Source organism: Lytechinus pictus, chromosome 2 (assembly GCF_037042905.1).
Source record: "Lytechinus pictus isolate F3 Inbred chromosome 2, Lp3.0, whole genome shotgun sequence".
Taxonomy (NCBI): Eukaryota; Metazoa; Echinodermata; class Echinoidea; order Temnopleuroida; family Toxopneustidae; genus Lytechinus; species Lytechinus pictus.
This window is the reverse complement of record NC_087246.1, coordinates 17007495-17031667: the sequence shown is the minus strand read 5'-3', so window position 1 is coordinate 17031667 and position 24173 is coordinate 17007495. Positions and strand designations below refer to the sequence as shown.

At 36.0% G+C, this 24173-nt stretch overlaps 2 protein-coding genes across 5 annotated transcripts in view; one reads left to right on the top strand and one right to left on the bottom strand.

Annotated features, from left to right (window-relative positions):
• Positions 1-258: 258 nt before the first annotated feature.
• Positions 259-10053, bottom strand: LOC129254680 (RNA N6-adenosine-methyltransferase mettl16-like). 3 transcript variants are annotated; one of them, XM_054893186.2, is made up of 8 exons: positions 9308-10053; positions 7049-7404; positions 5951-6091; positions 4927-5194; positions 4194-4263; positions 3640-3729; positions 2856-3023; positions 259-1888 (listed from the first exon to the last, which is right to left on the bottom strand). In XM_054893186.2, exons 2-8 carry the CDS (start codon positions 7371-7373, stop codon positions 911-913), a joined length of 2040 nt encoding a protein of 679 aa, XP_054749161.2. In that variant the 5' UTR covers positions 7374-7404; positions 9308-10053; the 3' UTR covers positions 259-910. The 3 variants fall into 3 exon arrangements, with proteins under 3 accessions (XP_054749161.2, XP_063967476.1, XP_063967466.1); XM_064111406.1 differs by having other exon boundaries at positions 9196-9358; XM_064111396.1 differs by having other exon boundaries at positions 9257-9322.
• The window catches only part of LOC129254681 (lissencephaly-1 homolog), a 36344-nt gene continuing 21569 nt past the window's right edge, over positions 9399-24173 (top strand). The window contains exons 1-3 of one of the 2 annotated variants that reach the window (XM_064111420.1): positions 9399-9550; positions 13167-13420; positions 18965-19043. In XM_064111420.1, the coding sequence (XP_063967490.1) occupies positions 13389-13420; positions 18965-19043 (111 nt within the window). In that variant the 5' untranslated portion in view covers positions 9399-9550; positions 13167-13388. The remainder of the gene's footprint in view (positions 9551-13166; positions 13421-18964; positions 19044-24173) is intronic. The other variant, XM_064111417.1, reaches the window with a different exon arrangement.

Below are 24173 nucleotides of genomic sequence, written 5' to 3'. Positions count from 1 at the left end.
TTACAAAAAAGTTTGTCAATCTGTGACTTCTATTGATGGACAAAGCAAGTATAAGTTGAATCAGTGGAAGAGATCATCGCTAGAAACTCAGAAAATATTTGAACTACCGTAATTACTGAAGTGGTCTTGCGCACTACACTGCTATAATTTATGATAATGATGACAAACTATGAAATATAAAGTAAATGCAAAGTTGGCTAAAATTATGAAAGAAATAAAAAAATGAGCCATGGTTTAGTCAAGGTTTGAAAAAAAAAATTTCTCAAAAACTAATTCATGAGTTTTCAAACTTGTGATCTAACATTTCACAAATTTCAAACCTTACATTTACATCTACATTGTAGGTGCACCATTCATTTACTCTAGAGATGAAATCCTATTTTTCTCTTTGATAAAGAGTTGGGGGTTTTCCTTTCAAATTTAAATGAAAATATTTCCATGCAAGTACTTTCCTTGTTTAATAATCATAGTAAACTATTACCTATATTTTCATCTTTTTATCCTTTTGTTTTCCTTATACATGTATTTATTTTTAATTCTAAATTTCGCCTTTATTGCACCCACTTAATGTGCTACCTATCGCAAGTGTCCTTCTTGCTCCCTAGATTTGCCATTGCCCATTACATTATCAACTCACTCATTGCATGTAGCCAAGATGAATATTATTTATTGTTTTCATGACAAACCCAAACTTTACAATTCCAATGAATTTTTCTTTCTTATTGTGGTGAAATATTTTATATTTGATCACGTTTCCATCTTCATTGTTATGTTTGATTTCACTTGATGTACTATATATATCAACATCTCGTATGAGGTAACACAGAATAAAACAACATTCTTATAGAAAACAAATATCAATCTCCAACAAAACCCTTATTTTGAGTCTTTGACAAGAAATAGAAATGCTTTACTTCATTTGATTCTTGATGTACTGGACAACTTGGTGAAGAAGATTCCTTTTAGAAGAGTCTGTTACACTTGCAACAAACACAATGGTCCTTCTATCACAGAGTTTAATATCAAGGTTTATGTCCAGTGGATAGCAATCTTCCGCTTCATCCGATGATGATGATGACAGGTCTTTGACTCTGGACCCATCTGCCATCATTTCCCTTGCTTTTGTAGGGTCCCTTGATGCAGTATTGGGGTCATGGTCTATCATCTTTCCTTGAGATGATGGAGATTTACTGACACATCCAAGCCTTTCAATGGCAATGTTGGGCCCTAGGTCTGTATTCTTTCCTGGAGATGACGCAGAAACTCCGATGGCACCTTTATTACATCCTTTCGCACAATCATGACCTTCCATAGCAATGGTGTCCTCAGGTGACGATGAATCTATGGATTCTATACTCCTCTTACATGATGCCTTTGAGATGTTGGTAATTGCTACAGGAGTTTGGAGTTTCATAAAACAAGTTGGTATGCCTAGATCTCCTGGGGAACAAGAAAGATCCAGCCTGGCCTTCTTTAATACCATGCCATCCTCAGAAGCAGCAGTGATTATTGTTCTTGGAGGCGAAGGACGTGGTTGGTCCGTACCTGGGAAAATGGACCTTTTCCTTGTACCTTCCTCACCATCCTGGAAACCTTCATCAGCTTTAGATGATGTTGATAAGGGAAGGTCTGGTCCATCATGACAAAGTCTTGCTTTCTCTCCTACCATGATCCTGGAAGATGAGGGGACTACTGATTTTGATTGTGACAATGCTGTTGATGATTCTTCCTGTGAAGGCCTTCTAGCTAGCGTATGAGAGACTGTTGATTTCAACTGATCAAGTTTCTCTCTGCGTCGTTTCCTGCGTTGATGCGACCATGTGTTCCTCAAGGCAGTCAAAACAAACTTGGCACACCATTTTGATGAGGGCTTCTTATTTACAGACATCTATAAAAAAAAAAAAGCAGACATAAAACCTTCAATAGAAGACTATTCTCATCTACATGACAATTCTTCGAGAACCCCTATAATAAAAATGTTTGGAAATATGACATTGATTGATCATTTCTCCCTAATAATTGGTGTGTAATTTATACCGTCAAAAGATTAGCTAAATCTCCAAATACATATATTAGGAGTAGGGTGTCATTCCAAAGGAAAGTGAATAATCTTTTTAAATATATCAAGCATATATTGATTTGAACTGAGAGATGGCGAAATTATCGGCCAAACTCAAGATTTCCATTTTTTAAGGAGTTAATGTACAAACAGTGTTAATATAAACAGTATTTCACACTCCTAGCATCCTGTCTTTCTTGGGCTAACAAATTATACTAAATGAGAGACAAAAGGCAAACCTGCTAGAAAGGTCAGTGTCACACAGTATGGACACAGTGTGTTCACATCACACAGTGGTCTATGTAAAGATGTGATTCACAATGTTAAAATGCTCAAATCTAAAGATAATTTCACAATGTGGACACCTCAGCGTGAATGTTCAGTGTGGTCACATAGTGGACGATGTGAATATGAGATTCACAATATTAGAATGTGAGCATTTGGTCAGTGTGAAGATGATTTCCTATTGTGTTCAAAACTGTGAACACAATATGAACACACTGTGAATACACTATGAACACACTGTGAACACCCTATGAACACACTGTGAATACAATGTGAACAAACTGTGAATACACTGAACACACTGTGAACACCCTATGAACACAGTGTGAACACAGTGTGAATACACTGAACACACTGTGAACACCCTATGAACACACTGTGAACATACTGTGAATACACTGTGAACAAACTGTGAACAAACTGTGAATACACTAAACACACTGTAAACACACTGTGAACACACAGGGAATACACATATTTCATTTAAATTTGTACACTACGAACACCATACCTCTAATTTCTGCATCATGGTATGTACAGCCTTGACCACAGCCTGGATCTTGTTCTGCAACCCTCCACTCAATCCAGGCTCCAACACCTGCTGGATGTAAGTATCTGGGACTGGGACAGTGAAAGGGGTATTCTTCTCGACAGCTTTCCGCATCTTGCATGCTGGAAGCTATAGGGTACAACAAGAATTGTATGTTATCATTTCTTTTAAAGAAATATGTGCTTTAGAGTCAGCTCATGCGTAAAATTGAAATGTTCATCGGCTTCAATTAAAGAATAGCTTTCAAGAAAATAATATTTTGATATAAATTGGATAGAAATCACCCTACGTTTTATGATGCCCCAAGCCCCCAAAGGTTCTTTCAGAGAGAACAAGTAAAGGGGAGGGTCTATCAATAACTTGGTCTAACTTTTCAGATTGTCCAATATCCATTTTATCTACTTATTTATTTTGCACTTTTTCATACTTTTGATCACCAAATTATTTTTTTAAATGATGAAAATATGTCTGTCTTTCTCAAATTTTAAAATATGTAAAGTTGTATAGCCATGCCAATTAAGCAATATAATAAAATCATAAATATCTAATTCCTTTTATTAAGGAAATAACAAAGTGAAAACCCTAAATACTTCTGTAATCTACACATTCAATGTCTAAAATACGTATGAGATAAATGGAATATTCAAATGAAATAAACATGGTTCTTCCTGGCCAAATATTACTTAATAAAAAAGATAAACTTGTATATATGAAAGTATGGTTTTGTCAAATTGACTTGTCTTACCGGTGATTGAATATCCTCCTTGAATGTCCATGCAATACCCCAGCGCATTGTTCTACCCTGGCAAAACTCAGTATGTGTCACATTCTGGACCTGTAGGAGGGAATGAAAATTGAAAATCATTTATATGTCCTTTTGCTCAGGAAAGTATTTAATTTTCAAGTTTAATTATTAATCTTTGTAACAAGGCAAACAGGAGCTGATAAATGAACTTCGGAATCAGCTCTATTTCAACATAAGAATGGAATGGACATTGGCTTCCCATCCTCCTCCTTTGAGTCCATCTCTTCCCCTCCCCCTTATTCTACTACTCCTCTTTCTCCTCCCACTGGTCTAATTTATGTTTCTGATTCTTTTCCTAGTATAGGCCTATCTACCTATTCATCCTCCTCTTCCTCCTTCTATCCCCTTCTCTTATTCAAAGTGCCTCTTTAGCACTTAAAGACTTTAGTCTGGAGTAAAAACATGTATGGCATCACTAACATCTTTATGAAATGGCCCATTGAAGGATTGCTTACCAATTAATCAAAATGTGTATATCATAGAAACAATCTCACCTTGTGTTTTCTAAGCTCCTCTCTGACAAGAGCCAGGCTGGATTTTTTCCCCAGCATCGATGTGTACCACCTAATGAAAAAGAAACAAGAGACATCATATATCATTATTATTTCATACCCATTCAAACTAATGTATTCTGTGAAATATTAACTGTAACTAACTGAAATAATTGAGTATGTTTTGATGGAACTAAGTTTTCCCTTTAAAATTCATAATGTATAAAGGGTTATTAGCTATATATGGATTGAGAGATCATGAAGGAATTTTGAAAATCTCAAAAACATGTTGAATTCAGCAGATAAAGTGAAAATGTAATGTTTGAAATACAACTATTTATATAAGTATATGAATGATGAAAAATAACAAAAGTCCCACATTGGATATTAGAAAAAAATATACTCAAGTTGCCCTTTTCACCATGTATCATTTTATTTTATGATGTGCTGATACACTGCTGCACAATGCAAAAAAATACAAGATCAACAGTCATGACCAACAATGATGACAGACATAGATCTAGATCAGTTGCATCAATTGCATGTTCAGTCAAACCTGTAAACAAGAACCATCTGTCTATAAAGACCACAGATATTATTTCCCTTTACTAATTTTTCAAATTCTCAACATGTATCCATACAGACGACATGCTCATTAGATTGTTTTTCTTGTCTCCTGGGATAGTCTTAATACACATCCTTTTACTCTAATTTGAAAGCACACTTGGTGACTTACACAACTTGATGCCTAAGACGAAGACTCTCTTCGATCATCCTACGGACAAATTCTACCTCCCCTCCTTCCGAGATCATCTCCAGTTCGGCAGCAGTGCTCACTGACTTGGGCTCAGGTCGACTCATGCTGCGAGATGTCATAATTCCTTGCGCTTCCAGAGAATTGCCAAAGAAGGGTGGGTTGCACATCGTGAAGTGGTAGAGATGCTGTCTGGAGGGGGCGCTGTTCAATACATCTTCAAACATACTGCCTTCACATGTCTCCACAACTGTAGAAGCAAAAGAAATAGTCAAGTTGACATTGTGGCATCTTGACAATCAGCTATGACTACATTTTGACAGACTTAATGATAAAAAATCAGGTTAAAAATATCACCTGTAATTACAGTTTGGATTCAGGACTTACATACATAGTTGCTTGTCAGCATAAGACCGCATTTTCAAGAGCTTTTCAAGCAATACTTCACTGATTTAAGTAATGTCAGACAACATTACAAAGTCAAAAAATCTTCATAATCATATGTACTGATTGATACAGGTATCTTAAGGAAACCCCAGAAACAATGAGGATGTTTTATCTGCTTAAATGAACATCGAAACCCCTCCCATCCAACATGTGACTATCTTCAGGGCAACCAAGAAACCATACTAACACATGGTAGACAAGTCACATTTCTATAATCTTTTATATGATGAAAACACTGTGGTATGTTTTAAATGTTGTCCAATGATGAATTGGGGTGGGGAGGGGAGCCATGGTTCTTGGAAAACTTCCAAGGCAATTTGGAATTTGTGTTCAAATATAAATTTGTTGCCCTTTGGGTAAGGTGATCTCTAGGGAGACACTGAGGGAACTTGTTTCCATCAAGGGAGATGCTTTCTATGAAAATGTTCAATGGGCAATTTTATCTCAGGGGGAGTAACATATGACACCTTTCCACTCATAGTAAAGACTTGATTAGGTAGTTGGATCTCCTTAAAAAAAAAACAGACAATCAGAGGATAAATGAATGATCTATTATTACCTGTTATTTTATCCTGAAGTCCATTACTTGTGATGTTCTCCTTAGAATAATGAATAGCCAAGGCATCTACCTCTGATGCAATGAAGTTCCATCCGTTCAACTGAGCACCAAGTAATGGATATATACACGATGCACCACAACCTGGAATATTAAAAAAAAAACAATGATATCAGGCATTCTGTAGAGGTATACAGCTTTCATTACGTTAGGATTAATCTACTTCTACTCTTCAAATTGGCAACATTTTTCTTTCACTATACTTTTTAAAGAAAGAAATAGAGATATAACACAAGGAAAAATGAGTGATAATGGCAGAATTTCAAAAGTTGCCAATTTTCCATTTTTGAAGTGATTTTATTGTTTTCTTCACGTTGTAAATTCAGAGTGTGAACTGATTAAAATAAATTCATTTTACAGAAGAAAATGCAGAAGCATTGGTCAATCTAATCTAAGATGCAAGCTTTGATAATAATTGTTTTTACGCTGTACAACTGCATCAGACCAATTCATAACCATACAGAACAAAGTGTCTGTACATAACACAACGATGTAACATTGTGGGCAGATAAATTCAAGCAATAAAATTTAACAGCATCAGACAGTCAGGTACAGGTGGATCAACCATTTTGTATAAGACCTATATCAAATGGGTTTGTTTTAGCCAGTGGCCAAATTGTGATCAACTTAAATTTAAATGGCTTGCAATTGCTCCTGGAGATCATAAGTTGTTTGTCGAATTTCTTTTATAACATTGTACATCACTCCATAATAACTAGCAAGTAGCATTTTAGTAGTAGTAGTAATTTTATCCATACTGCATTATATAACAGCATTTACAAAGCAAAGGGCAACCAAATTTTAATTATAAAGAAGAAATAAAGAAAATACAGGAAATCAGGAAATGTTTTTAGGACTTTCTTCGAGTGATCTGTAAAGTTCATTGATTTGACGAAAGAGGGGATGTTCTTCTATTCTTTAGATGCGGTTACAGTAAATAAGTGATCGCCAGTGAGTCTTTGGAATGGCAAGCGAAAATGTGGGTGAGATGACTATCACCTGATTATTCATAGCGAAATAAAAGTTTGAGAAGATTCTCACCAATGTCAATGCCCCACACCGTCCCTTTGCTGTGGCCAGTCGATGCTAAGAGATCCTCTATCCAGTGAATGTAGTTGAGCCGTAGTGACAGGGTCGGGATGAGACGATCAAGAGGTAGCTCAACCTCTAGTCCAAAGTCTTCCTTCAGGAGCGTGCAGGTTAGTGACCTCAGCGACTCAGAATCATGGAAGTCAAGGGTCGCCTTGCCTGTTTGGTTCCTGATCACATGACGTGCAAACTCTGGATATTTCTTTGCTAATTCATCAAAGTTTGGTTTGTTGTCCCTATAGCGGTTGCGAGGGTGCATGAATTTGTTGAAGGCCATTATGCCTAACGTTAGATGTCTAGATCTAGATCTAAAAAAAATAAATAAAGGAAACACACGATAACAGGTATCAGAGTTGAGTTGGTACTGTAATAATAAAAAAAACATGCTTTAAAATGCATTTTGAAAAAAAAACTGTGTTACGCTTTTAGTTTGGTGGGGTAGACCTAAATATCTTGAATTATAATCCAGTATTATCCAACATTTTTTTTAATCTTTAAAAAAGTGTTTTGAATTTAACCGACACTTTTTTTTCTAAAAAAAGTGGCTGATTCTTTGTGAAAATTTTTGTTTGTTTAAAAATAACATCACTTATCTTACAAATTTATAGTTTGGAATAGACTACAAACATTTATTCTGAAATTTTCAGCCCATTCCAAGCATCTATTGTTGATTTAAGTTAGTTAGGCTAATAATGTCACCATTTTGGCGATAAAGCTATTTTTATAAATCCAGCCCACACACACAGTTAATTTTTAGGCATGCTTCACATGATAAAGGCCTAGTTACTAGTCAGATCTATGGCTATGCATTGCATGTATCATTTCAGTGCATAATACTAGGCATAGGCCATAGTAGACAGCTGGCAGCCGTCTGTTTCGAGGAGTTTTTTAACATTTTTTTTTTTTTTTTTTTCTCCTCATACACAGACGGCTCGCTAGCGTGCAGCCACCATTAGGGGACTTGCAATGCAAAATCCCCCCGTCGGGGCTCTTCAATTTTTGTCTTTAATGAGTAAAAATTTTGAAAATTCACGCGACCAAAATGCAAATTAATATTCCCTCTTGGCATCAATTGCCAAAAAACTGAGAAAAATCAAGTTAAAAGGAACAAAAACAGTGACTTACCTCGGCTGTCGCGCAAATTCACTTCCCCGTTTTATCCGATCTTAAGTACATAAACATATGGCCATTGAGTCCCCTGTACAGATCGCGCTAGAACTTCGGTCTCTGTATTTGGTTAGTGAAGCCCGGGGGGGCCACTTACATTGACGAGTGGATACCATGCGCGACCAAAAAAACACGTAAAAAGGATGTCTTTTTCACGATAGGGCACGTTACGTACGTAACGTGATAAGGGTGTCAAAAACGCAATAATAATGAAAAAAGGGTATCTATTTCGCTAGGACAATTACGTGTTTAGGGTCGAATTTGCGGGGATGATAAAACAAAATTAAAATGTTTTATAAAGGATGTCCTTTTGGCCCCAACACTTCGTGTTTAGAGTCCGATTTGCGCGAGGTGTAGAAGGTGGGGTCGTACTAAACCAAATGAGGTAAAGCTGACGACCGAAGGACCCGTAACAATAAAACATTCCTGTACTTGTTTAGGGGTTCATTTCAGGGAATATTTGCCATGATCTCGTTTTGTTTCCAATACTTGTTAAGGGTAGGGTTTCACACGCCAATACTTGTTAAGGGGTGCATTTTCAGATTATGGAAATTACGTGTTTAGGGTGCTTTTTGAGACCCCATGGTCGCGCATGGTATCCACTCGTGAATGGAAGTGGCCCCCCTGGGTAGTGAAGCCAACGGAGTTCAGCTGAACAACCAACATAACAGAGACCGAAGCTTTTTAGTGAAGCCAACGGAGTTCAGCTGAACAACCAACATAACAGAGACCGAAGCTTTTGGTCTAAGGCCATAGCGGGTGCACATGCATATCTTATCAATACCGCGGCCGCGCCGCCGTGCCCGTGGCTGGCTAAAAATCGGCATTCATGTCCAAGGTAAATAAACGTCCTCAAATTTAGCAGTAATAACCGGTCACTTCAAAATACAAGAACACGCAAATTATCGGTAATATACACGTTTAGACGATACCTGATAGTGCTTTGAATAATGAGACAGCTTAAGTAATACTGAAAAATAATGGTATTAATACAATATCATTCTATAGATCAATAAAAATGCAATAAGAAACAGCCCAAATTACTGTTGATTTCCGAGTAGTTGCTGCTGCAGACGACGAAGAGACTTAGAAACTGCGCACAAGTTTTCTGCGCATGATATTGCAGACAAGTATCGAAAGGGATTCTGGGTAATTTTTCAACGTGTAGCAAATATATGTGAGTCGGAAATACAGCAACAATATGCGTTGCGAGAAAAATACTTCGAACCAACGGACGAATACCGGTTTATATACTTGATGTTTGGTTGTTAAGTTCTTTATTTTTCGGTGAGCGTTCTATTTTCATTGGAAATCTATAGAATTCGATTCTACATCTAAATAGTTCGCAATTTGGTTGTGTGCTAGGATATGTGTGAAGGAGAAGGTGTAACGTTAGTGCTGGGCAAATGTGCATTCCCATTCCGTAGGCGTTGACATTTGTTGTGCATATTCTGGCCAATGCATGCAGTGCAGTGCATGAGCTGAGTTGAGTGAGAGTGACGTGAGTGAGTGCAGAGACAGAGTTAGAAGGGAGCGCAACATTGCAAGCCAGGCCCAGTAGCAGTGCAGTCATGGAAGTGGTAGCTTCTGCAGTTCTTTACAACTACTGTAAAACTAAAAGTGGAAATTTTTGCGGCAAGATGAAGATCGGCGAGCACGAATTTATGAGCATCTAATCTATTTTAATGCAAGTTTTGAACCGCGGTTCAATTGTGTGTATCGTTTTGGCAAAGAGATTGCACAATTTGATTTTGACCTAGGCCCTATAACTTGTTAGATCTTGTATAGAGGGCGACATTTAAGCAAGTAAGCTTGAGCTCCAAAATCGATCACAAATAAAAAGACATGCACGCCATTGCGAGAATTTGTTCCAAAGCATTGAGATAATTTTTTCAATAGTCGCAGATCAGTATTTAAATTATGATTTTGGAATTTGGTTGAAATATAAATTGCTTTTGCTGTGCGAGATTGGTGAGTGTTAAGATCTGTTTAGTTTTTAAGAAGACGTTGGGTCGATCACCCAGGTTTGTTGATTGAACCCATGCACTTTGAATAGCCGTAATCCCCCTGGTCCTTTATATTATAGGTGCTCGGCCGTCCATACCAGGCCAGCAGTGCCTCCGTTTTGCCTTCCCCGAGTCCACCCTGCAAAGAAATGTTGCGCTAAATGTCACAAAAGCTCATGATTGGATCAAAACAATGCTGAATTACGCCGCTTTAGAGCTAGAATTATGATCAGAATATACAATTTCGTCGCTGAAATGTTAATTAAAACCATTTACAGATGGGGAAGAAGGAAGTGACTTTGGATTATGGAGAGTGCAGCGCAAATTCAAGAACTTGCGAATATTTTTTGAAGCCGCCAAGCGTGAAAAATTAATTCGCGAAAATAAGAGCGTTTACAGTACAGAAGGGTTAAGGTCCAATGACTAAATGGGCCAGGCCTGCTAGCTAGATCTAGTCTAGTCTTGAGGACTCCATGATGATGTTTTTTTTAAATATTTTGACATATTCATCATGGAGTCTTGAATCCCCATCCATATAAGAGACACATGTACACAAAGATGGATTTCCCAAGGAAATCCATAGTTAGAGGGTGAAATCGGTTTGTATTGTCCAATTTTATTTATGAACCTTCAGGCGCCTAATGCGTATAAAGGGATAAAAATTATTTCACTATAAATGGTAAAAATGAGATGTTTCTTACCAGACCCGATCTCCCGTGGATCCCTCGATCCGTTTGTCAACAAAGCAAAGACAATAGACTTGACCCTTGAACCGCTTCGTGATGACGTACTTCCGACTAGCGATGCCGTCTTGAAGAACAATTTATAGATAAAAATTATTATTTCACAAATACTAAAATTTAATACGTGATTATAAATAATAAGTAGCATCTAGGGAAAGTGATTTCTGTGTAAAAAAATTGCCTTTTCCTTTTCAGAAAATCTTAAAATCCGTTTCAGCATGTTTGAAAAATGGAAATTCCGTTGGAGTAGCAATGTCACAGTACTCGGGCTGGTCAGAATTTGTATCCGCCACTAACAACGCTTTGGAATCCACTCTAATCTGATCTATACAAACACAAAACAATTTTAAGAAACACATTTAATATGAATACATCCTAACCTTTCACATTATTAGCATTATTTAAGGGTTGAATGAAATTTTATTGATAATGTGGGGATTTTTGGACATCGTTTTGAGCAGTCGACGACTATTGCCTATCTGCCATTTTGTATTTGAGGAGTACCACGTTCGTGCTGTTACATCACCGAACTAGAGGGTAGCAACACGAACGTGTGTTGCTGCCTACTACGTACGTTGGTTATAATCAAACAATGTTTGGTCGCTTATTTCAGCTTGGGCTTGCGTTTGACCCGCTTGTACAATGTATTTTTGATGTATGATCAAGTGATGGAGTCAAGTGCAGTCACGATGTGTGGATTGTCATGATTGTAGCGAAGTGAGATCGTGTTTTGTGGCCAGTTAGTATTTGTATTTTGTTGAGATTTTGGAGTAATTTCTGTTGCTGTTCTATGCATTTTGAGTAAAGATATGTTTTCTGTGATTTTCAATTTGAAAAGCCACTTTCCGTTTCAAAAGGCAATTTTCAAAAAATCACTGTCCCTTGTAGCATGATCACAGATTTAAGTACAGCACGTCCCCCCAAAAAATGTCCCTCTGACATAGGGCTGAAGTAATTCCAAAATGTAGTATTTTTAATCAAAGGTACATGAGTAGAAAGCTTATTTCATAATCTAACTTCTTGAAAATGTCATTGGTCTCGCTTCAGCGGTTTTGAATACATACACTGTTACACAACAGTAGTGCATTTCAGGCCATTCCAAGTTTGCAACACTGCTGTATTTCTGCATTGTCTTTAACATGTTAACCTCCACTTAAATACTATCCAGGATTTGAGCAGGGACATTTTCCTGATCAATCCTGGCTCATCAAATCATAAACTTGAGCATGTGCAGAAGGGTAATAACCATCAAAAAAGAAGTTTTTATGATTGATAGGCGATCAGTGCACCAACTTGAAGGAAATTGTGAATATTGGATAATCATGGATGGATATGAATGACGGATAATTACAATAAGCTGAACTATGATGAAGAGCAAACCACAAGTGTATCACACCTTGTGAAAGCGAACATTACTTGTGAAAATATTTTTTTTTTTAATTCAAAAAGGTACAGTGAATTCATTGTTTTAATGATAAAAAAGAATTAAATCAAGAATGCATTATTGTTGGAATTAGGCATGAAATACATTATCAAACACAATTAATTGTCAAGTACTCTTGTCGCCCTTCTTAACCTGCACAAGGTTGTAATTTGATGAGCCTGGCTAGATCATGGAGATTTCCTGGTCAGCTCAGGGAATTCCCTGATCAGATTCTGAATGATCAAAGGGGGTTGATATGCTAGGCAGTGCAGAACCAGCAGTGGTAGCAGTGCTGTATGTATGCGAACTTGGAATGGGCTGAAAAGCACCATTGTTACATAATAGACTGTGTATTCAAAACTGCTGAAGCGAGATATACATGTAGAAGTAAGGACTTGAGATGAGTTTCCTATTACCATACATTTGATTTGAATAATTTTCAATTTTTAATTAATTCAGCCGTATATAATCAGAGGGACATTTTTGGGGACACGCTGTATGGTTATCCCTACGATGATTTAGAATTTTACGCAGTAAGATGTTCTGTATGCCTCAATATTGGCATTAAATTTTATCGGGTCGCAGACGACACACAAATTCATAGGATGGAAAAAAATGTTTCACAAGAGGGTTTAGGTTACCCATAGGGTAATCATTTTATTGAAAATTATATATTGGGGTTCTACCTGTAGTGCTAGGCTAAATATTTTATTTTTATTTTTTACCCACAGGTTGAAGTGAGATGGAACGGAGGTAGGGTATGTGGAAGAAGCTATCGAGTGGTTATCGTGGAATAATAGACTGAAATTCTCAAGACTTATTCAAAAGGAAGAGGAAAATAAAGAGTGGATTTCCAATCAAGATCACTCTGATGGTTTTATAGAGGAGGAGTAGGAGGAGGACTTGATTCTCACAGTGAGCTGCTTATAGCAGCCTTCGACCACAGAGTCACCATGGTGCTCTCACAAAGACAGAGAGAAGAGCTGTAAGTATCATGAGAAGAAGAGATAGACTTTATTTTTGAACAAGGGCCTTCTTTTCCTACTTTAATTCCGTATAAATCACCTTTTGTATTGATATCAATGTTACATGTAAATTGCTTTTTAGGCCTGGGACTAAAACCCGGGTCCCACCCGGAAGCGTCGGGTACCCGGGTAGAAAAATTAATACACGATACCCAAAAATTGCTTAGCAGTATAACGTACCTGTATTTGATTTGTATTGCGTAGTGTAAGACACGTTACCCCTTCCGTCTGGACGTGGACGTTACTCTTAGCGACATCCAAATTAGGCAATTGCATAATTGAAAAATGTTATTTGAGTATCCCTTTATATAACAACAAATATCTAAGCTTACAAATATCCCTGATATTTGATCAAATATCAGTACCTAAAAGACAGAAACATAGAATTTTGTGCAGCAAAGACAATTAGCATGTCTGCGGTTGAGAGTTTGAGACCTTACGGTGCCAATGAAGGAACAAATTATCAAATAAAAAGAAAAGGAAATTTCTCGGCTTTACAAGAATGTGACTGTTTTTCGGCTCGTTTAAACTATAAAAGAATATTTTCACGGCAGTTTCTTCACTTTTTATATTTAGATCTAAATGACCTTTTCAATGAACAAAAATATTGTGGTTTAATAGTGTTAGATTAGCGTCTAGCCAATTATGGGGTCATTCCACCAGTCATATTTCATGCGACATGATTTTTGGGTACCTGGGTACCCGCCAGAAAATTACAGCTGGTACCCGAAGACAAAAATACCCGAAAGTCCCAGGCCTATTGCTGTTGTTATGTTAGACATCAGGGGAGTGTTTCATCAACATTTTCATCCGACAAGTTGTAAGATCTAACATCTTTCTCTGATGTTGATTGGCTGAGAGGTGCTGTTACTATGGTAACTGTCGGATAAAACGTCCGACAAGTCCTTTCATGAAACGCCCCCCAGGAGAGCGTTTTGTGAAAGGACTTGTCGGATGGAACGTCCGACATGTCCTATTTTATCCGACAGTTACCACAGTAAATGCTTCTCAGCCAATCAAATTCAAATAAAATTGTCAAATCTGAGAACTTGTTTGAGAAATGTTTATGAAATGCCCCCCCCCCCCCCCCCCCCCGGGTCAAGGGCTAAATTGCTCTCATGCTCTGTGTGTGTGTGCTGTTAAACGTTTGGATTACGGTAACTTTGTTGAAAGTAGAAAAAACTATGCTACTTATGAAATGAGACTACAGTGTATATGACATCATGTCATCATCACTGGGGTATTAAAACCTTGTACATGTACCTGTACATGTACCTCAAAATGAAACAAATTTTTTAGAGTAGCTCAGAAGAAGCCTGATTTTATTAAAGTTGTGACAACCTAGAAAGAGTTCGCTTCAGGAATTAGGAGACTGTTTTCAGACAATATGAGGTAGATTGCTACCATTTCCATAGTTTTTTACTTTTCTTTTTTTAAGCTTCCCTCAATTTCGAGATACAAGGATTAACTCCCAGCGGCAATGTCTTTTGCTACATGTACATGTATGTACATGTAGTATATTTTATAGTCAAATATATATCGGAAAGATTCAGACAAAGTGGAAGTCAAGGTCGAATGTCATTTTCAGATTGATCAAGATCTTTCTTTAATATAATTTAAGGTGTTAGACTAATACCAGCTCACTGGCTCAGCATTCAACTTGTTAAAGGGCAAGTTCAAGAAAAAGTCCCCCTAAAAAAATTTCATATTTCATCTCTACTTCATGAAGTACACTGTAATCTTTGTTGGGATAAGAGAGCCCAAATGTTAAATTCTAAAGTTTCATTAAGAAAAAAAAATTGATGGTATACAGATATATGCTATTTTTTTTCACCTTATTTGCATAATTGGTAAACATATGGGTGTTGCAAGAATATATTTGCAATTAATCGCAAATTTCTGCTGCTAATATACATTTGATATCAATTGTAACTATACCAAATTTATTTTGACTACTAGTTGCAAGAAGCAGACCAGCTATTGAGTGTGGATATGCAATTAATTGCACGAGTTTTGATTGATTTTGTGAGTTGTGACCTAAATTTGACTTAATTGCACGTTTCTTGCAACGCCACGTTAGTGTTATGTACGGGACTGGGACAATTATAAAGAGATCATTCAAAATCAAAGCAAAATAAGTGGGAAATGAACTTCCAATCATTTTTTTTTTCGGGGGGATGGTGTTATCTACGTACATCGGTACATGTACCGGAAATTGAATAGGCAAATAAGATCTTGTCAAAGGATGAATATCCTATATTAAAAAATTTCAGGATATTTCCCAGAATTCAACACTTTTATTGTTGCATCTCTAGGAATTTCTGATTTAGTAAGCATGAAATTAATTTTATAATCCCCAATAGTTTCATAAATGTAATTTACTTTATAATGATAGTTGTATGGGATAGTATGATTAGATACATGTAAGTATACAAATGATGCATGCACATGAGTTCAATTTGCGATCTGTCCGTTGATAACTTAGATTGATTTGTAGTAAATATTGATTAATGAAAAACTTGAGGAAAAATTGTAGAAATGGAGAAATGTAAAAAAAAAAGAAAAAAAAAAGAAATACAAATTAAAAACCATATCATGATGAATTATATGCATTTTGATTTTTAAAAATCATGGAACAAAATTGTGTGCATTGTGGGAGACAAAATGTCCCATGCATGTATGTAACTGTCTCATCACTCTCATTCGTAGCACATCCTCTCTTACTTCATTAAAGGCTTACCGTACAAAAAAAAAGTAACAAATAAACACACGTGTACAGGTAACTGTCCAGGGAGAATAATGAAATTTTCCTCATACCAAGACCTGCAACATATAAGTTTTTTACCTGAATTAATTTCCATGGTCCCATATAATATGTAACGCAGTACATTTTGAGTAATGACATATTTGTGCATGTACATCTAAGTTTATTGTATGTTTGATGACTCATACATGTATATTGAGCATAATGAATTCCTCAGCAGAGCATACATTATGCAGATCTACATGTGCATGTACATTCCTGTGCAATATGTAAATATATGAAGTTATGAACATGGTGTTATTCTAATTGACGGATTACTGTGCATTTTAATAACTGATACTTTGTATAAAATATATTTACAGCTTGATTACATGTATCTAGATAAGATAAGCACTTGATCCTTATCATTACAAGTCCCATTGTTTTTGTGTATTAGATTTTAGTAAATTTTTCAAGATGATAGAATTGAAAATTGTTTGATGTACATGTAAATTATGTCATTTGTTAGAAGTGTAAATATGTATTTTAAATGGTTTATATTTACAATTCTTTATTTATCACATCATTGTACTGTATGGAGCGGGAAAATCACAAATGAATCATTGAAAACCTGTTTATTTTTTTTAAGGGGAAGTTATCTTATCCCTGACAAAAATTTGTTTGTATTAAAAATATATGCTTACATGTATATGGTTTGGAGAAAATCTGTCAAAGAATAACAGAATGATAGATTTTTAAAGTTGATTGACATAAAACAAAAATTGAAAGCGGTGTTCAATACATCATCAGACACCCGCTTCTCTTTGATAGAAGATGTTCTTATTTTTTATTAATCATGGACCAAAAAAGTGGGAATTTTTATTTTGCATTTCATGACATATGGGCCAGATACTCACGTACATGTACATGATGATGTCAATTGTCAAATCATGTCACAAATTTGAAGTTGTTAAAAAAATGATATTCTTTGATGGAATTTCATCAGATCTTTTTCTTTTAAATACATATACATGTACATATATATTATTTCTGCTTTTAATCACCTGGGTGTACATCCCCTTTAGCAGGGCTCGACATTAGCAGTCGCCCGGTGGCCCAGGGCAACCAAAAATGAGAGTTGGGCCACCAAAATTTTGTAATAGCCCACACTTGGTGGCTCGGTCGGGCTTCCAAAGTTTTGATAAATTGTAATGTTTTCTTTGTGTTGGGGCCACCAAATTTGCTTTGCATTCCACCAAGAATGTGAAATTGATGATTTTGGTGGACCGATCAGGCCACCAAGAAAAAAAGTTATTGTGGAGCCTTGCCTTTAGGTTAAATGTACATTTCTGTAACATTGTATATGAGGACTGATAAGGTGCTAATTATTTTTTTAAACTAAATACCTGTAGCCATATAATTTATAAATCCTTGGTGTCAATTGAAGAGATTAAATTATGAATAGACTGTGCAGTGTACATGAATGTATAAATTGTTGTGGAAGTGCCATGGTCAAATGGTCTAAATGTGGTGACTACAAATGTGTCCATGTATTATTTTGTTCTTTCTATTTTCTGTTTTTGTCTCACCTGCATAGCAGAGTGAGACTATAGGCGCCGCTTTTCCGACGGCGACGGCGGCGGCGGCGGCGGCGGCGGCGGCGGCGACGGCGGCGTCAACACCAAATCTTAACCTGAGGTTAAGTTTTTGAAATGACAGCATAACTCAGAAAGTATATGGACCTAGTTCATGAAACTTGGCCATAAGGTTAATCAAGTATTACTGAATATCCTGCCTGAGTTTCATGTCACATGACCAAGGTCAAAGGTCATTTAGGGTCAATGAACTTAGACCATGTTGGGGGAATCAACATCAAAATCTTAACCTAAGGTTAAGTTTTTGAAATGTCATCATAACTTAGAAAATATATGGACCTAGTTCATGAAACTTATACATAAGGTTAATCAAGTATCACTGAACATCCTGCATGAGTTTCACGTCACATGACCAAGGTCAAAGGTCATTTAGGGTCAATGAACTTTGGCCGAATTGGGGGTATCTGTTGAATTACCATCATAACTTTGAAAGTTTATGGATCTGATTCATGAAACTTGGACATAATAGTAATCAAGTATCACTGAACATCCTGCATGAGTTTCACGTCACATGACCAAGGTCAAAGGTCATTTAGGGTCAATGAACTTTGGCCGAATTGGGGGTATCTGTTGAATTACCATCATAACTTTGAAAGTTTATGGATCTGATTCATGAAACTTGGACATAATAGTAATCAAGTATTACTGAACATCCTGTGCAAGTTTCAGGTCACATGATCAAGGTCAAAGGTCATTTAGGGTCAATGAACTTTGGCCAAATTGGGGTATTTGTTGAATTACAGCCATAAATTTGAAAGTGTGTTGGTCTAGTTCATAAAACTTGGACATAATAGTAATCAAGTATCACTGAACATCCTGTGCGAGTTTCAGGTCACATGATCAAGGTCAAAGGTCATGTAAGGTCAAAGAACTTTGGCCACGTTGGGGGTATTTGTTGAATTGCCATCATATCTCTATAAGTGTATTGGTCTAGTTCATAAAACGTGGAAATAAGAGTAACCAAGTATCACTGAACATCTTGTGCGAGTTATAGTAGTTTTCAAAATCAGCACTGCTGCTATATTGAATCGCGTGATGCAGGTGAGACGGCCAGAGGCATTCCACTTGTTACTATGCTCACCTCTCTTATCTTTCTCTCCCCATAGAAACAAAGCTATTGCAGATTATCTCCGTTCAAATGGCTATGAAAAAGCCCTTATGGAATTCCAGAAAGAGGCTGATATGGTGAGTTTCAAACTACTTTTTTTCCTCCCACCTGTATAATATGCATTTTGTTTTAAAGTCCACCCCAGGAGAATGCTGACTAGAATAAATAGAGAAAAGTCAAACATATTGCTGAAAATTTCATCAAAATCGGATGTAAAATAAGAAAGTTATGACATTTTAAAATTTCGCTTATTTTTCACAAAACAGTGATATGCACAACTAGGCGAGTCAGTTGATGACGTCCACCACTCACTATTTCTTTTGTTTTTTATTGTTTCAATTATACAATATTTCATTTTTTATAGATTTGACTATAAGGACCAACTTGACTGAACCATATAGTATTAAACAGTGCTGATTCCACATGTTCAGGGAGGAATTAATCGTTGTATCACTTGACAATGAGGAGAAAATTTGAATATTTCATATTTCATATAATAAAATACAAAGCCAACCAGGATGTGCATATAACTGTTTTGTGAAATTAAGCGAAAATTTAAAATGTCATAACTTTCTTTTTTTACATCCGATTTTGATGAAATTTTCAGTGTTATGCTTGATGAATTTTTCTCTTTTTATTCAAATCAACTTTTTGTTGGGTGGACTTGTCCTTAACATGAAATTTTATTAAGGAGGTACAGTGTATGAGATTTCTGTCCATTTTCCTGCCATCAACATATAAATACCATTTTCAGGTGCTTTTTAAAAAAATTAATAAGAAAAGTTCAAGTACTCCACTTTCTCCTTTTTAGATTTTCTGACTTTTATTCTAAACAATTCTGTTACAATAGCAACCCACGTGTGTACATGTGATTGAGCATGCATACTATACTTTGAGGTTCTCTGTATGTATACGAGCCCTCCCTGCCATATGGACAAATGCTTTAGGGAGGAAAAAGCAGTCGTTTGTGCATTTCAAATTGTAACCCAATGCCCAATGGGTTTACCTGTTGGCACATCAAGTCCCGAATCCAGGATTGGGCATATCGAGCGAATAATCATGATATTGTATGAATTCAACTGTGTTCTCTCATCACTGCTTTTTCTAGAATATGATCATTGGGGACAATGTGACCACATTTTATGGTTTGGCCAAATAAATTTTGATGGATGAGTACAAAAAAATATCTGCTCATGTTTTGCCCATTTGTATTACATATATTTCCTTCAGTGCTTTAAACAGGGGTGTGAGAGTTCAGATTTTTATCTGATTTCAGATTTTTTTGTTTTGATTTTCAGCTTAATTTCAGCTTATTTTTGGCCTTCCTCTGTACAAAAAGTATGGGAGCTCTTTCTATTTCAGACTTTTTCAACACTCTTCAGCTTTTTTCAGCTTTTTTTATTTGTGACCACTCACACCCCTGTTTAAACAAACGTTGAAAAGAGAATGGTCTTTAAAATCCTTTTAGAAATTGGCAATGGGATGGAAATTTCAAGATAACTGGTTTTTCTCGCCTGCATAGCAGAGCGAGACTGTACATGTAGACGCCACTTTTCCGACGGCGGAGGCGGCGTCATCAACACCAAATCTTAACTAAAGGCTAAGTTTTTGAAATGTCATCATAACTTGGAAAGCACATGTACATGTATATGGGCCTAGTTGATGAAACTTGGACATAATAATGATTACGGGTACTGAACATCCTGCCAGAGTTTGAGGTCATATGATCAAGCCCATGTTGGGGGAATCAACATCAAAATCTTAACCACAGGTTAAGTTTTTGAAATATCATCATAAATTTATGGACCTAGTTCATAAAAGTTGGACATAAGGGTAACCCAGACCTGCCAACCAGTACATTTTTGGCGTATTTATATTTAGTACGTTTTTTTTTTTTTTTTTACAAAATCGTAATTTATTGAGAAAAATCATCTCTATATGTCTCTATTTCATAAAACTTACGCAAATATGGTTATTTGATCAATGTAATTTCAGGCAACTTGTTTTTTTTTAATCATTTTGTTAAAACCAGGGTGAGATATACACATGTTTAAATGTTTTTTTTTTTTTCATCTGCAAGAGCAGTGCCTATTTTAGCTTGCATGCAGCTTGAGCGCCGCGATGAGTGAGTGCGCCACGTATTTTATTATGAAATACACTTTTTTGGGGAAAAATACACTTTTTTTTATCACAGAATACACTGTTTCATTCCCAGAGGTTGGCAGGTCTGGTAATCAAGTATTACAGAACAGCCTGCCTGAGTTTCAGGTCACACAATTAAAGTTAAATGTCATTGTAGGGTCAATGGACATAGTATTTTATCATCATATGAATGTTGTTGCTTTTTGTGAATAATTATTCTATAGTCGTTTTCAAAGTCAAGCACTGCTGCTTTATTGAATTGCGTAATGCAAGCGAGACTGCCAGAGGTGCTCCACTTGTTCCACATAACTTTTGCAAGTATCTTTATTTGTTCCCTACACGAATTAAAAAAAAATTATGCAAGAAAAATAGTACTGCAAGAATGAAAAGCTGATTAAATGAGATGCAAAATAATTGAAATGAAGGATAAAATGCTAATACAGTTTGAATGGAGTAAAATAACAACAACAAAATACATTAAACAGATAATGTGAAGGTTATACCAAGAAATGTGTTTAGTGGATGAATTTATTTATTTTGCATCAAAATCTGTTTTAATTGGTTGCCCGATCAAAATAAATGCATGTTTTTCTTGAACCCCTTTTCAAGCTTGGAATGAGCTGAAAATTTCAGGATATAACCTATTTGTTGTTTTCTAATATCCGATTATTACATAATTTGTAAGTTGAGTGCTCAAAGTGCTATTTTCAAACAAAAAATAAAATATTCGCCAAGAGAGGGTGCTAGATGCCAAATGACTAAGGGCTGAAAATGCCAATGATTTTTAATGAAGTCCTAAAAAAACATCCATTGACCACTTACTTTTGTAATACTAGAATGTTACCGTAGATGATACTCGGGTATAATTCAAATTACTGACCATTAACAAAAGCTTTCAAAACAGACTTTAAATGAAACAACTACATACATTGTACGGTTGGTAAATTCGATATAAAGCAATTCAATATTCTTGGAAGAATAAGGTTAAGAGGGTAATTTATTAATTTGCCTATATTCAGAGTAACAGAAATGAGAGGAGAATAAAAAGAATTTATTTTCTAGAAAAAGCTTAGTGCTTACGATCTTTTTTTTTTTTTGCGTACCATATGCAGGATTTTAAAGAATAATTTGACAGGATGAGAGGATAAGAAAGAATGAGATTAGACACAACAAACTTGGAAAAATACTGAAAGAGTTAAAGATGGGAATCATAGAATAACCAGATAACTAATTTAGCAGAAAGCAGCATGGGACTACAGAAACATGAACTCTAAAAAGCATGTGTGTATCCCGTATTATGAAGAGTACATGAAGTCACACAATTTGATGTGCATTGGGGGCTAAGCGGCATCTATCTGCATCCTTCATAAGGGCCTCCCTTATGTCTGGAGTGAGAGAGTTGTGTGTGAGAGTGTGTGCATCATACATGTACATAGAATGCTCCCTGTGTATGAGATAGTGTGTATGTAGGTGATGCTGATGATGACGTGGAAGCAGCGTTCTGATGTGATGGGTAAATAACCTTGCTCTCTACATAAGATGTGGAGTGGTTTTTGCTTGGTGGTGTCCGCCCCCCTCAACTGCTTCTCCCATGTTGCTCATCGCCTGTGTATTTAATGCATCCGTTGCCTTTCATCACTACATTAATTGGAAGATTTGTTCCTCAAAAGTCTCAAGAGATGCTTTTAATTTCTTGCTCGAAATGTACATGAAATGTAAAGAATACATGCACTTTATGCTGAGATAGAAATAGAGGTTGGATATAATTTGGGGAAATATGACTCGTTTATACTCCTTGATACAAAATATATTATTGAATGTAAATTATTCTTAATGTCTGTCCTCTTCACACTTTATTTCTCTTTCTCTCTTTTTATTTCATTTCTCTCTCTCCTTCTTTCATTCTGTTTCTCTTGCTTTTTCTATTTATTTCAATATCAAATGATATGTTGACACAATATAAAAAATAAATCTAAATATGATTTGATATATAAACAATAAAAGAAAATAATGAAAAATCTTTGTGTATCATAAAAATTAATAGTTGATAGATACAGATCATAATTGAAGTAGGCCTACTCTGATCTTTTGTTATCTACTTAAATTATTTCATTTAATTCTTCCTGAGCAAGTAATTCAGTATTGTACATGTAGGCTGGTATATATGTACATGTATATCAATTATCCATTAATCCTACATGTAGGCTTACATGTACATGTATGTACCTGCTTGCTTTGAGGAGAAACCACTTTCTGTTTCATTCTTGGTCACAAAATGTATGCATTTTATGCTCAATGTGATAAATGTGAAGGTTAAGCTCTTCATGCATGTACATGTAGCCATCAGGTCTTATTGCGTTCAAACACAATATACATGTATGTTGCTTGAGCTGATCTTCCAAAGTTGAATGATTATTTTAAAAAGTCAAAGCATTTTTTTTAAATTTCAGACCAGGGCCCCATTGCATAAAAGTTAACATTATGGTAACTTCCTTGGAATCCTTGATTTTGATTGGCTATTGACCACTGTTTCCATGGTAGTTACCACTGGATGGCAAAGTTACTGTAATAATGACTGTTATGCAACGGGGCCAAGAATATGCAACATGTGTTATTTACATTATCAAATTTTGTTATTAAAGGACAAGTCCACCCCAACAAAAAGTTGATTCAAGTAAAAATAGAAAAATTCAACAAGCATAACACTGAAAATTTCATCAAAATCGGATGTAAAATAAGAAAGTTATGACATACACTGTAAATTAAATTTTGCTTTATTTTACAAAACAGTTACAGTGTATGCACATCCTGTACCGACAGCACAGAAACGTTGTTAGCGCTAACAATGCGCTAACAGATGCCCTGTTACAACCGGTTATTGTGGCAGCGATGCTGCAATGCATTACTTACACATTAAAATAAATGTTTTGACTTCACAATTCGAAAGATGTGACTGGGCTTACTGTTAGCGCTCTGTTAGGCTAACCACGTTTCTGTGCGGCCGGCACTTGGTATGCAAATGAGGAGACTGATGATGTCATCCACTCACTAATACATTTCATTTT